Genomic DNA, 15,353 nt, shown 5'->3' on the forward strand with positions numbered 1-15,353 from the left:
ACCTCCCCAACCTATGTAGATTCCTGTGTGGCCTTGCTCAGCCCAGAGGAGTGATTACACAAGCACCCTCATTCCAAACCCCATTTGTAAGTCTGTGCAGCTGAAATTACAGCTCCGCCCTCCACAGCACGTGGGGTCCGCCCTCGTTAAAATCCCAAGCTCCTTTTCCATGTGCTGAATGTAGGCCCATTCTTACCATCATGATGTATTTGATCAGTTTACTTTTTTCTGAGTTCAAACTATAGAACTGTATTAACATGTTTCCACACTTTTGACAACCATGCTTAGAAACACTTTTTTTATCTGTCATTTGCGGCAACGTGTTCTATGTTAAGATGTATGAGAACTGTGGCATCATTCACATAGTGACATTGTATCTTTACAGATAAGCAGGCATACAACTAAAAACTGGGGAGATGTGAAAATGATTTATGGATGAGAGCACAGGGAAAAAGCATCTGTTCAGAGCAGGCAGGATCTTCCAGGGGAATCCCCAAGCTGAAACCTGTTAAGCTGCCGGGAATTTGTTTTCTGCTGTGTGCACAGCAAACGTGGCCACAGAGGACTGGAGGGACAGGATGGCTTGCTCAGGAGCCTGTCACCAGCCCACAAGTGCTGACCCATGAGGCAGGCAGGCGTGGACACACAGCACGAGCCGTGTTGTGAAGAGTCATGGGAACAGTGAGCAAGCTAATGACTGGATGTGAATCAAGAGAATGTTCTGTAACTTCATACAGAAGTATTTAATCCTTCTGCATGTTGACTTGAGAATCTGTTACGTACAGAGCAGTTAATTGATCTTTTGTCTTCCACAGCCAGAAGATTCCTGAAATTCCTGCAGATGTTGTGGGTGCCCTTCTGTTCCTGGAGGACTATGTTCGGTACACAAAGCTACCCAGAAGGGTGAGTGATAGTCATTCATTCATGACCTTTTTACAGATTAACTCTTAGCCAATCACTGTGTAGTCAGAACGGACGGTCCAGGAAGGTTTCAGGGACTGCAGGTCACGGGAGAGATCGCCCATCTTTCGCCATCACTGGAGGATTGGAACCTCTGGGTCAGCAGCCCACTCCCTAGACCACTGAAGCTCTGCTTTTTACAAAGACGGTAACAATGGCCCTGGGCGGGGTGAGACGGCCCCCAGTGGCCCACTCCCTCTCATGTTCTCCTCCACCCTTGTAAGTGCTCTTTCACGGCAGTGAGTCACCTGACACTAAAGGGTGCCTTTGGATCTTTATTTTTAGGCTCCATAATAATAAACTCAAAGAGGTTTATCGTTTGTTATAAAATGGAATTAATTGAACTTAAAAACTCTTGGTTTTTTCCCAGGTTGCTGAAGCTCACGTACCTAACTTCATTTTTGATGAGTTCAGAACTGTCCTTTAACGTTTGTCTTCCACTTGGATGAAAGGATTGCTCTTTTCTCCTCCCACCCTCACTCAGATGAGCTGCACATGAAGAGGAACCCAGCTGCCCAGCTAGCTGCATTTCCGCCTTGGCTGTGGGATGCACATTCTGAGTTAAGATGTATCCCACAGCACTGGGTCATAGTCTAATCAGGGTATACACTCGGTTTATGTCCCAGATGCAGAACATCTTTTTGTACTGCCTCCTCTAAATGCTCAATTGTTAGCTCTAAATCTGTTCAGTCGTACGTTCAAAAAGCTATTTGTGTAACCTAAGGTTTTGGGTTGGTTCCCCCCCCCGCAAAATACTACTACTGCCTGTACCCACAGTTGTCCGGCTGTTTTCTGTTTCACAAACTACACATTCACTCAGTAAAAAGTCTTCTCTGAACATGTCTAGCCAGACTAGTAGACAGAGGTAGTGGACCACAGAAATACTTCTAGGTGTCTGAGGCCCACAGTCTTTCCAGTCCCAGATCTTAGGTGCCCAGAACCCCTTCTGTAAGAGTCCTGCCTTCAGCAGTCCCTCCAGTCTCTTCTCAGAAGCTAGAATGCACCTCTAAGCCCTACCTCAGATTCTCAAAACCATCCTACTAACCATAAGCTTTTAGCACCCCTAAAAACCTTAATCGCCTGTGCAGGAAAAGTATCCTGGAATGACTATGCGATGTTCCTGTGGCAACCAGCTGGCTGTGAGGAAGGAAGAAGTTTGGGACTTTCTGTACCATTATGAAGCTATGTAAAGAAATCCAAACAAACAAAAAGCTTAAGAGTTCACTCATTTTATGTCCCACAGTGGTCATCCCCAGTGGTGAATTAAAAACAACTAAGCCCTCAGGTGTTAGCACTCAATTACGGTAACAGTCATTCCTCTTCCGTTTTATAACTTCATTATAAGGTGTAAAATGAAAGGACATATTTACATGTTTATATACAAAAGATTTCAGAAACAAATTAATACTAATCTTGATCCAAGAAATTACACTTTAAAAGTAGTACAGTCTATGCTCTATACAGCCATCTCCAAAAGGCCCTTAGGAGGTGGTGAGCTCCACGTACTCCTTCACAAATGGCTCCCTTTCAAGCTCAATGAACCAAGTACTTGATTTCTGAGTAAATAAGGGGAAATATTACAGAACACGCTCTGTACAAAACAGCACCACTACTGAAAAGGGCTCGGGGTTTTGATACCCATGGTTCTGATTTAAAGCAAAAATACATGGCGTAGACCGCAACAGCAAAGAAGTGTCCAATTAAAATGAGTGGGTTAGGAGATAATCTGTAAAGAAAAAAAAAATACACATTGGTTAAGACCCAGAAATTAAGATCCTCTTACAAAGAGAGAATTAACTTATGACTAACATAGGTAGCAATGCCCGTGTGATGCACATGATTTCACGTGTTCACTGATTACCAAACGTTTGGTAGCTCGAGTTTACCAAGGCACCTCAGGAGAAAGACTTGAAGACCTAATTCTGAATAATGAGCCACTGGAAACTCGAGTACCAATCTGTGGCGCACAGGGTGTTATAATCAATGTGACGACCTGGTTGGCTTGATTAATTAAGTACTGTCTAGAAGGGTAACAAACTCTACATTGTGGGGAACTTTACTAACTGGTTATGTATTTATTTTCACAAGAAACTACTTCAAATTCTCCTTCAGAGAAGTCAGTTAACCCCTTGCAGTCTAGTCCACATTGCTCACGCTCTGAACTGGTTTCTTTCACTCATTCTGAGATCTCATTCTGAAGCACTGGATGGCCTGGCATATGGGAATCAGGGTTTTTTGAAAGAGAAGTACTTGTATTCAGATTTTAATAGGATGAGAAACAATTTCCTTTTCAGACTTTTCAAGAGGTAGTTAGTTCCATGGATGCTGCATTATACAAACTGTTACTGAGCTTCAGAAGTCCCTGCACTGATTGATAGCAATACTAAAGTACAAAGTTTTCAATTATCCTTGGCTCCCAGCGATCAGACCGTGTGGCTTACTCCACAGGGAGGCAGTTTCTTGTCCCATCACCTCTAAGCAGTGGCGTTCCCCATTGTAAAAGAGAACTGTTCCCTTTATTCATTTCTCTGGACTCTTCTGGGAATGTCCTCGAGCAAGTGCCATCAGAGTGCTCCTTACAGGCAAAGATGGTGACGCTTCGTCTCACATACTTTGAGCATGTTACTAGGGGAGGCTATTCCTTGGAAAAGGACGCCATACATAGAAAGGTGGAGGGTCAGTAATGAGAATGACCCTCAACAAGTGGGCTGACGCAGTGATTGCAGCAATGGGCTCAAGTATGTCGGAGATGAAGACAGGGCAGGATTCAGATTTGTTGTTCTTAGCGTCCCTATGAGTCGTACTCAACTCGATGGCACTTAACAACAAATCTGTGAATAAGATGCAAATGATGGCAAGATGTCTGTGAAAGATGTACCGAAAATCACACCCTGGACTATCAGAAAACCTAGAAGAATTAAGTAACTTACACAGAAAGCAGCCCAACAGGACCAGCAACACACTCTCCTCCAAGTTTGAAATAAAGAAAACAGGCTTTTCTGAGCTTATGTAAGGAATCTAAAAGAAAGTTGAAAAACTGTTTTCAGCCAACATCATACGCAAACATTTATGTCAGGACACTAATGAAAACAGAACAAATAGCAAAATCTTGTATGTAATTAAAATCTAGTCCTTGAATTTCAACAACTCAGGACTTCTTTTTTAAATTCTAGAATCAGCATTATGGATATCAATGTAAGTATGTGATTAAACATTTTTCTGTTAAATAACATCAACTATTCAGGTCTTAATAATCAATACATTTCATAAAATATTTTGTAAATTTTGTTGTGTAAAGATAATTCTAGAAACCACACCTCACTCCAGACTTACAATACCTGTAGTTGAACAGCTATCAAATAAAAAGATTGGCTGTCAATGCATACAGTTCAAATCCACCAGTTGCTCTGTGGGAGAAGGATGCACAGTCTCCACCTGTGACTTTCAGCCTCTGACAAGCCACTGGAGGGTCAGCAAGGGGTCTTTTCCAACTCAATAGCACACAACAACATGTATCTATTTCATATTTTTAATACCTTAAAATTAACTTACTAAATCATTACAATATAAGCAATAACATTTTTAAGAGTCTTTTTTTTTTCAGGTATACCTAAAGTAAGTAGAAATACTTTTAATTTCATTAATTTTTTTCCTCCTCCAATTCCATAAATTTTTAATGCTATTTTCTCAGATTCCATTCATAATATAAGAACTGACCAGCTTTGAAAAATAAAAAATAGTTCTTTTCTCTTTCACTTGCCCAACCTGCTCTGTCATGTCTGCCCTAGCATACACCTGTCAAAGTGTGTGGTCAACACCTGTCAAAGTGTGTGGTCACATCACCTCTGTAATACAGAAACAAAAACAAAGGTTCAAATAGTTCAATTCAATAAAAATACAATGCATTCTTTTCCATGTATATTTTCATAGGGAAGAAAATTAATTTGACATTCATTTTAGAAATATTTTTTGGTGGTTTCTGAATGTGAAAGCAAAGACCATTTTACTGGAAAAGATACATCTCAGAAAATGACTCTGAGAGATAGGTAAATCTCTGACGTAAAGCAATGGAGACAGATGCATTTTAGAAATACTTTCTATAGTGCCTAAAACTAGTGCACCACACAACTGTGCCGCTTAATACAAGGCCAGAAGATCATTCATCAAAATCTGCTGCCCAGGGGAGGTGGACGCATTACTGAGGCATTACTATGAACGTTCTCGAAGGAAGAAGAAAGGTGGGCATGTGACAGTGAGAAGCTAAAAATCTGACTCAACCATGAAGTATATAGGAAGTCTACTAAACTTGGAAGTCAGTTAATTCAGATAGAATCCCTGGCTTACTCACATTTTTATTGTCATTATAATTTCCCTAGTGATGCTAAAAACCTGGAATTTACTAATATGCATTAGGTATATGAACACTTACCATCTGTGGCTGAAAATAATTCATAGAGAGCCTGGGCAAGGACATTCACAACAAAGGAATGAGACTTTTTTCTTGTCCAGTAGAATGTTTTCTTGGCCTGAAAAAGAAAAAAAGATAAAATATGATTAGATGAGAAAGAATAAACTGACATGAAATGGTTATAATCCCCTCAAATTTATCCTTATCCAAAGGCCTTTCTATAGGTATTACAGAAAGTATGTTTCTAATGAGCAAGTTAATCCTAGTAAATGAGTTAAACAATATTGGAATACAAAATTTAAGCACGATTTGGAGGTTTCAGCTTAAGCCTTTGTAGGACCAAGTGAAAGAACCATCATTGTGCATCAAGTTCAAATGCATATCTCCTTTCAGCTCTAGAAAGAAATCCCATTTGAGACATTTAGTCAATGGGTCATTTACAAACTTACCTGGAGAACAGCTGCATCGTCGTACAGGTCAGGGATGCCCTTTAATAGATGATGCCACAGTTTTACGTCATTAAAAGCAACAGTCATTCCCCCACCAGTAAGAGGATGTCTCATATTATATGCATCTCCCAAAAGAAGAACACCTGTAAAAGGACAGCATTAAAATTATGTCATCCTGAAGCATCCCTTGAGAGGAAAAAAACCTACTCTCTATAAAAATGACAGTAAGAGCTGTTGCTGAGTATCGAGTGGGAACCAACTCATAGCTGACCCTCCAGCTGGTTTTCAGAGGCAGTAAATTGCACAGAAGATTGGGTATCTTTCTCTCACAAAGCAGCTGGTGGCTTTGAACTGCCTGCCTTTGGATTGGCAGAACAACTCCTTACCATTAGGCCACCATAAGAAAACCTGACTAGTATTTTTTGAGTCAATATTCAAGAGTTGTCTCACTCAAGAAATATTTATTGGGCGTTTATTTATTGTGCCTACAGGAGATAGAGGATGAACAAGAGAATGGAGCCTGCCCTCATTAAACACATTTTAACCTAATGTTAAGTCAAACTCCATCATTGCAGTTGTAAGGTCTCTTTCAAAGTAATACAACCAAAAAGAAAAAACAATCTACAGGTATCAGAGATAAAAAGCAAGGCTCCTACATAAGAGGAAAAAATGTTTTAGCATTTCACCAAACTTGGCACCATCAGCATGTAAGCCCAGAAGATTAGACCTATTTACACTGTTCTGCAATTAGAAGGCAATAAGCAAGTATCTCAAAATCGTGAGATGTTAAAACTGAACCTCATCTGTAAATCCGTTCACAATGAATAAAATCTGAAAAGCAACAACAGTCTAGTGAACTCAAATGTACTTCTGATTAAGCTGATGATTCTAAGACTCCCAACCCACCATCAACTGGAATCAACTTCTAAACAAAACCTGTAATATTTATCTGTGAATGGAATAATCCTAGTTACATTGTTAGGTGGTAAAATTATGATTTTTCCCTTTTTTATCACAGCTATAGAGTTATATATATATCTCACAGTCATTTATAAATGTGAATTCAAATTTGGCATACAGTCTAATACCTTCATATTAAAAACAACAACAGAAAAACCAACCCACAATGATGCCTGGCTTTTATTCTTCCTTCTTCAAGGAATATTCTCAATAACAATATGTAACTGGTGTCAATGTGGCATTTGCTTTCCTTTTCTTTGCATTATAGCTCAGTGATAAGGAGTTGTCCTATCAACCCAAAGACATAGTATTAGAATCCACCAGTTGCTCTGCAGGATAAAGATGGGCACTCTCCTTTCATGACTCTGAAAACCTGCTAGAGGGTCATTTTTATTATTGTGCGTGCGTGCGTGCGTGTGTGTGTGTGTGTGTGTACCATCAAATCGGATCTGACTGGTACCTGAAGAGATCGCCCCTCTTTCTCCAGCAGAGCATCTGATGAATTCGAACTGCGTACCTCTGGGATTGCAGTGCAGCTTCTTGCGTCTTGACCACCAGAGCTCCCTTGCAGGGTCATTTCTTACCCAACAGTAAACCGTTTCACTACTACTTTCTATACTATATAGTTTATATAAATTATAGTATAGTTTATGTATGGATTTCTACAAGACTACAAATCTCTTATGGTCAGAAACCAGTTTACCTACAGCTCTCATCTCTATCTTCTTCCACTCAACTGCACATTATGTCCAAAATAACACATCACCTCTCCCACACTTCCCTAACTTTAGACTATTTTCCTATATCGCCTACATCAACAAATGGTTGGCACAAGTATTGAGACACCATGAATCTGAGCCTAAAACCTAAAGCCTCACCCTCCCTTATAACATACAACTAATGCAACTGAATGCATTCTGCTCCTGTACATTATCCAAGTCCACTCTTCCCCATCTTTACTGTCACAACCCTAGTTCAGGCCTAAATCATAACTTACACAGAATAATGAAATGGCCTATTTCCCCCCAAATCGTTCGAAATAATGTGAAATTTCTAAAACACAAATCTAATCATGCTACTACTTTAAAAGTTTTCAATATACTCTCATTGTCGTTGAGTCAGCACCAACTCACAGCCGACCTTCCACTGACTGGGCTTTCGCGGCTGTAAACCCCATGGAAGGAGATGGTGGATTCGAACAGCTGGAGAGGCACAGCCTGTGGGTAGCAATACAACTGTCTACACAGCACACCACTAGTTCGAAGACTTCCTGCCACTGGAAATGACTTACTGCCTATCCTCTACTGGGTTCTCAGAGGCTATAAAGCACATGAGAGCAGTCCTGCCATCTCTCTGCCGCTGAGCAGGTGGCGGATCTGAAATGCCCATCTTTCAGTGGGCAGCACAACTCCCTACCCACCCACTAGGCTACCAGAGTGCCCTCTGCCACCATGTCGGCAAAACAAAGGAAGCTCTTCAGCAGACAGGACGGACACAGTGACGACTACAAGGGGCGTGAACATGGCAGAGGTCATGAGGATGGCGCAGGACAGGGCAAAGATCAGATCTGTTGTTCCAGGGTTGTTATAAGTCACAGTTCACTTGGCACCTAACTCCACCACAGCAACCAATTCTCCATCCCATGTTACCCCTGACAGTCTAAATTTAATCAAACATGTCATTTAGTGACATGTTCATCAAATCAACCCAATTAAATACCTCGTTTGCTGACTGGTGAGGAAGGCAGGAAGCTTGCTGGCATAGCCCTCAATCGAGAATTCTGAACAGCTTCTAGGAACTGCTCCTTCATGTGGCCTGCAATAAACAGCAACCCTCAGAAAAACCATTTATAACATTTCATCTTCAAATTATCTCACATTTTCCTATCAAGTATAAGCTAGTATTTGCGTGTATTATATTAGAGCTGTAACAACAAATCATGATTGTCACATAACAATTTGGAGATAAAAATCATTGTATTGCTGAAATTTTCACAAGACCTTTTATTCATTAATATTAAGGAATTATTAAAGAATCTGTGAGAAAATGAATGTTAATAGACATGCAACTTAATGAACAAAAAACTTGGTAGGCGTAATTAAGACAAATTCACATGAGATTGAAGAAAACTACTCATTTCTCTTCTAAATGTTAATTCTGATAATTATAAAATATGGCTATAAATTATATCATTACTCCATGTTCTGCTAATATCAAAAGTAAACAAGTTGTAAACACCAAATGCCTACATACACTAGAAAAAGAAAGAGAAGAGGCCAGGTCTACCTCTATGAGCTGGGGTTACTTTCAAAAATGAAAAGGTTAGGTCATTTCTCATAGTTTTAAAGTTCTGTGATACCACCTGTATAGAAAATGAACTTTTTATAGTTCCTAGAGTAATCTGGGAAAGCAGGTGCCAAATCACTATGTCAAAATCAACTCGCTAAGAGGAAGAGCATCAGAGAGGCCTAACTAATCTGAACACAAACACATAAATAATGTCGCCACAGGACTTCCGAGGAGCCTGCTCCATTAACCACTCGGTTGGAAAAAACACCAAGCCTACAATGAATGGAGAAAAAAAACTATCATGGAATTAGACAATCTTTTTTCTAAAGATGTGTATCTTCTGCTTTTCCAATTGAAAGTTTCAAGAGTGGCTTAAATAAAGTGTACTGAAATATTTTAATATACGTATTTTCAAAACCTAAGTATTGAAAGTCTAACTTGATTCATGTGTCCCTTCATTTAACATTCTAATGGTTATTAAAACAAACTAGTTACACCTGAGCAATGCATACGTAACTTTAAAACACTTTATTACTTTAAAAAAAATTGAATATACAAAGGCTGGTATCCTATAATTACAATCATGTCATAATTTCCATGTAGGACTTCCTCTAATATTTTAATTTTTCCTACTATCTTTCAATTACCCCCCACATAAAGAAAACAAAAATTCTCACAACTAGATAGATCACTATATCACGATAGAGAAAGGCTCAAGTAATTTTTCATTTCTTTTTTTTTTTAAATTTTTCTTTGTAACCACAATCAACACTCACAGAAGTGGCTGTCAAAAAAAAAAATCAAATTATACTGGGCAAATCTGGTGCTGCAGATCTCTTTAAAGTGCTAGTGAGCAAGGATGTCACAATTAAAGACTGAGGTGCCCCAACCCAAGTCATAGGATTTTAGATTGCTTCACCTGCATGTGAGTTGGGCAATAAATAAGGAAAACTAAGGAAGAACTGATGTCTTTTAATTGCAGTACTGATGAAGAATACTGAAAGTATCATGGACTTCCAAAATAACAAATAAACCTTTAGGGCATGTTATCAGGAGGTGCCAGGCTTTAAAAAGGAGATCCAAGAAAACCAGGAAGACCCTCAAGAGATGGATCACAAGAATGGGCTTACACAAGGCAGATTCCTATAGAATGGCTTAGAACTGGGAATCAGAGTCAACTCCACAGCACTATAAAGAGATCCATGAAAACTTTGTAAGATATGCTTTCATGCTGTAAATTACAATGAGAGTAAAATCTTATTTCTTACCGGGTATTTGTGGGTAAATTTTTTCAGTCATGTATTCTCTTAAATTCCTTGGTAATTCTCCCCGAATGTCAACAAGTACTCGAGTTTCATTGGATGAAATTTGATAAATAAGAACTGGACTCGGATTAGCTAAAACAAGTTCCGCATGGTTTGCTTTAAACTGTGGTGCGTTCTAGAAAACAAACAGTATTTCAGTAATTTTTAATTGTCACTTTGTTTTTCTTTTTCTACAATAGTATTCTCACGTTATACCTTCATAAGCAAGCCAACAAAATGAGATGAGACAGAAACTTGATTGGAGACGAGGTTTTTCCTGAACTTGGAGAAAAGCCCATCTGCAACAACAGTCAATGGAGCATGGAGTTCCTATCACAGAGATATCGATGCAAAAAAAGGTCAGAAACATCCAATAGCAACAGACCATCTCTTTAAAGTGTGCATGAACAAATGTAAACTTGGGGCTCAAATTAATGTAGTCATAACAGAGTATTCACAAAAATGATCCAGGTCCACATGGATCAACTTTAAGACTTTCAATAATCGTTAGAGGTCCTTCCTCCGAACCCCTGAGGGTTACCTTCCTACACTCTACCATATGAACACCACTAGGATTACTCTTCACTATGATGGGGGGCAGGAAGGAAAAGGAGTGCAGGATAAGCCTGGACCACAGAGAGCTGAATTTCCAATACTGTAATATGAACAGAAAAATCTCCTTATTACAGAATAATATCAGGCCAAAAGAGCTAGCAGATTAGCCCTTGGCCCTTCCTTCATCAGACCAACATATTGGAAAGCATTTGACTATAATAAATTCCTAAAGATTCTCCTACCTTTTCCCTTGCTGATTTACATAATTATTTTATTCTAATTATTTCTTTTCTGTTGAGTTCTTCCTTTTCTCCCGTTTCTCTAATAGAGTTTATTTCTCATGTCAGTTTCTTAAATCATGTACATAAAATGTCCTTTTTCCTGTTAGTCTTTTAAATTGTGGTAAAGAAATTAGTGTAACAATTAGTTGTAACTGTATGTTGGTTGTTGTGTTACATAACAACATGCTAACAAAACAAATTATATACACAGAGATAGCTCTGATGTCACATTCCATAGAGTTGTCCTGCTAGCTCGTTGGTGATTTCTCTAGTGGTTCACATCTACCAACCGCCCGCAAGGAAAAAGATGGCAATCACTTCTCATGTGACTTACAGCCTTGGAAACTGGCTAGAAGGTCAGATATGAGGTGGAGACAACTCAAAAGCAATGAGACAATATACAAATACACACACACACACACACATACACACACACGACATTAAGGTTATCATTTAAAAACCACTTTAAACTGTGAAATCCAATGGCAGGGATCCTATTTACAATGCTGTGCAATAATTCTCATCCAAAATGTTATCACTCCAAGAGAAATTCTTTCACCTCACTTTTTTTTTTTTCTTCAACTGACCGGAAGAGATCTATATTTGTTCCTATTCCAAAGAAAGGTGACCCAACAGAGTGTGGAAACTATAGAACAATATCGATTTCACATGCATCAAGATTCTGCTAAGGATTATCCAAAAACGACTGGAACAGCACATCAGCAGAGAACTGCCAGAATTCCAGGCTGGGTTTAGAAGGGGTTGTGGTACTAGGGATATTGTAGCTAATGTCAGATGGATATTGGCTGAAAGCAGAGAATACCAGAGGAATGTCTATCTGTGCTTCATTGATTATGCAAAGGCATTTGACTGTGTGGACCATAACAAGCTGTGGCTGACTCTGAGAAGAATGGGAATCCCAGAACACTTGATCGTGCTAATGTGAAACTTATACTTGGACCAAAAGGCAGTCGTCTGTTGCAGACCTAGGGTCCCAAGGAATGAAATAATTTTATAATTATTAATAATGAGACCGACTACCAGAAATGATATAGAACAGAGAGAGTGAAAAACAGGGGGCCAACAGTTCCCATGACTGAAGGCCCCAAGCCATGTTTCTCTGAGTTATTTATTTAGAATCATAAGGAAAGTAAACAAAGTAAAATCATAAGGAAGTACAAAACAAAAACAAAGGATAACGGTGAAGTCTTTTACAGGTAAGGACAAGTTCCTCTTTATGCTACTCTCAGGAGGGAGGGATTCAGTTGATACAAACTAAGAACAATGTTGACTCTTAGGGAACACCTTAGTGCCACAAGGTGACCTTCTGCTTGTATTAAGCCTCATTCATTTCCTGATATAGCATTTGGTCTACTATTAGTAAATTTGATATTCGGCTTCCCTCATTTCCCCCTCTTTTGTTTAAATCATCATTTTGAGATCATTAAGATGAGCATAATTTCTTTTCTTCAGGATTCATTTTTCCTTGTCTTCACCTCACTTTTTAATAATGTTATTATCAAGCTGCAGTGTTAGCTTAAAAGTTGGCTTTTCTAGCCATTCTGTTAGCAATCTTTAGTTTCCAGATACCATAACTGCAGACATAGTTTTGCATATCATCAGCTGTGGGACTAGGACAAGAAAAAGAGTGCTTCCCACACTGAGCAACAAGATTTGAGGGAGAATGGAGTAAGACACTATTAAGTAAGAGACCCTGGGGGGTAAGACACTGGTATGATGGAAAAACTGTGGCACTGCTGTGGAGAAACTGTGGCAAGGTATAACCAGAGGAGCCCCAAGATAAAAGGGCAGTTAAAGGCTTTGCTGTTTTTGCTGTATGATGAAAGAAACTAAAATTGGAGCTTCAACTAATTGAGGGCCTGTCCCTTGGGACTACTAGCCTAAATCCTGGACTTCACTGGATACCATTCTTTGCCTCCTCCGCTCTCAGTACCGTAACTTAAGTCAAGTCTATGACTCAACAACGCAAGCCGAACCCAATTACTGGTGAAAGAGATGCAGGAGAATGGCAGGTGGCATGCGTGACTAAGCAGCTACCTATTCCCTGCTATAGACAATATTGCTGGGGAGAGTTCCCCTTTATGAAGCAGGTAGACGTCAGCCACAGCCATGCCCACATTCCATCTGTTCCTTTCACATGTATCTTAGTATGTTTGCTAACAGATCTACTACATTTTAGGAGCTCTAAAAACAATGCTGTGATCTGAAGATTCATCAGTTCATGTGAGGAATAATCTGATAAACCTCTTCATACAATGAAGAAGACTATAAAAAATATCTTCATGTCTGGACCTTTCCTTGGGTCCTTGGCCTTACGTCCAGTGCGAAGACCTAACATCCTGGTGCCGAAACCCTGGAGAGGAGCTGAGGTAGAGCACCCTACAGAATGGTCAATCTGTATATACAATGAAAAGATCATTGCTCAAAAGAAGCCAGCTGTTGCTAACTGTGAAGTGCTGGACCCACAAGAAGCCAGACTCTTTCAACTGTAAAATACCAGACACCTCCAGATAATGCTCTCTTTGGAAATACCACCAAAGGTTTGCTCCCTTTCCTATAGGTAACCTGAACACTGAGGTTTGTTCCAGACCCTGAGCCTCGTTCCAGAGATAGACTGCCAGCTAAGGAAGCAAGGTTCAACCAGCCACTTCCATTGGACTCAACCTCACAAATCTTGCAGTTCAGAGGTCAGATAACGCCATGAGAATATTTTCTAAGTGAACAAGAAGGCGTTCAGCTTGAACTCAAGACCACCAATGAAGAGTTAAAAGTGGGCTCCCCTTCCCCTCCATCTCAACGTCCCAGTTCAGCATGAAGCAGCCAGAGAGTCTGCACCCTTTTACAAAATGGGGAACCCACATATAACTCCCCCAAGAATCAATCCAGATGTTCATCTTATAGATATAAGACTTTATATAAAAAGAGGGGGGAATGGTAGGTTCAGAATAAGTTTAGAATTCTCTATATAAGTATCAATTATAAAACTATAGTTTTCTCCAGTCAAAAAAAAAAACTTCATAAAAGATTTTCATAAATCCTACCTTGATGTCTCCAGTTTCTTTATCCCTGTACTGAACTCCCACCACTGAATCATCTTCCTCTAGTAACTGGACCACAACGCCTTCAATAAACTTTACACTAAAACATAAATAATTAAATATCACACTCAGATAATTTAGATTTTACAAAGTCCTAATTCCTTAGTTTACCCATGTATTATATACAATTTTGCAAATATTATTAAAATTAATAAAAATCTACCAGTTAAAAATATAAAACTTATCTTCTTTATCATTTTAATTAAAATCAATTTATTAAATTGAACAAAGACCATTCACCAAGGAAAACAATACAAATATCCATAAAATCTTTTGAAAAATAATTTATAACTACTGATAAAAATATGCATTAAAACAAACAAAAAAAATACCACTTAAATCTAGCAAATTAGCAAGTTTTAACACAAAATAAAACTCAGTTTTGGTAATAAAAGGAATAGGGGGATAGAAGTATTACCTTCCCTGTCATCTAGGGAATAATTTGTAAAATCCTGCATCATAATGATGTAAACAGTGTTATTTTTGCCTGCTTAAACTAGATAACAGACAACAAGTACTAAATTCTTTACCAACACTGTTTCAAATAATTTTTAAAACAACCATTTTGGGTAAATTTATTATTCTTGTTCTCCACAGTAAAGGACTAAGACTGAAAGGTACACAGTAACTTGCTATCTGGTTTTAAAACATTTAAATGACATATGCTGTTGGCGAGTGCCTGTCAGTTCCAACTTCAGAGTAAAACAAAACAAAACAGTGCCAAGGCCTGTGTTAGCCTCACAATCTCTGCTGTGTGTGGGCCAACTGTCCCAGCCCTGTAGTCTACTTCCTTCAATCTGTCTGGGAGGCTGTTAGCCAGTAATCTTATTGATAAGACTGTGTCAATTTTGATATACCCAAACAAATATGAAAATCTAGAGGAAATGGACAAATACTTAGAAAAACACAACCTACCTAAACTGACACAAACCGAAACTGAACATCTGAACAGACCCATTACAAAAGAAGAAATTGAAAAGGTAATACAACAACTTCCAACCAAGAAAAGCCCTGGACCAGATGGTTTT

General features: G+C 39.0%; 2 protein-coding genes across 2 annotated transcripts in view; one reads left to right on the forward strand and one right to left on the reverse strand.

Annotated features, from left to right (window-relative positions):
* KIAA0196 (KIAA0196 ortholog) overlaps positions 1-1,387 on the forward strand; it is a 42,778-nt gene extending 41,391 nt beyond the window's left edge. Inside the window, exons 27-28 of the mRNA XM_006879297.1 lie at positions 816-903; positions 1,331-1,387. Of these exons, the coding sequence (XP_006879359.1) occupies positions 816-903; positions 1,331-1,387 (145 nt within the window). The remainder of the gene's footprint in view (positions 1-815; positions 904-1,330) is intronic.
* A 1,106-nt stretch (positions 1,388-2,493) lies between these two features.
* The window catches only part of SQLE (squalene epoxidase), a 24,490-nt gene continuing 11,630 nt past the window's right edge, over positions 2,494-15,353 (reverse strand). The window contains exons 4-11 of the mRNA XM_006879298.1: positions 14,269-14,365; positions 10,587-10,700; positions 10,335-10,506; positions 8,497-8,592; positions 5,818-5,960; positions 5,390-5,486; positions 3,891-3,978; positions 2,494-2,686 (exon numbers count right to left, since the gene is read on the reverse strand). Coding sequence (XP_006879360.1) covers positions 2,494-2,686; positions 3,891-3,978; positions 5,390-5,486; positions 5,818-5,960; positions 8,497-8,592; positions 10,335-10,506; positions 10,587-10,700; positions 14,269-14,365 — 1,000 coding nt within the window. The remainder of the gene's footprint in view (positions 2,687-3,890; positions 3,979-5,389; positions 5,487-5,817; positions 5,961-8,496; positions 8,593-10,334; positions 10,507-10,586; positions 10,701-14,268; positions 14,366-15,353) is intronic.

The sequence above is a fragment of the Elephantulus edwardii genome, unplaced genomic scaffold (assembly GCF_000299155.1).
Source record: "Elephantulus edwardii isolate Elephantulus edwardi_28Jun2011 unplaced genomic scaffold, EleEdw1.0 scaffold00003, whole genome shotgun sequence".
Classification (NCBI taxonomy): Eukaryota; Metazoa; Chordata; class Mammalia; order Macroscelidea; family Macroscelididae; genus Elephantulus; species Elephantulus edwardii.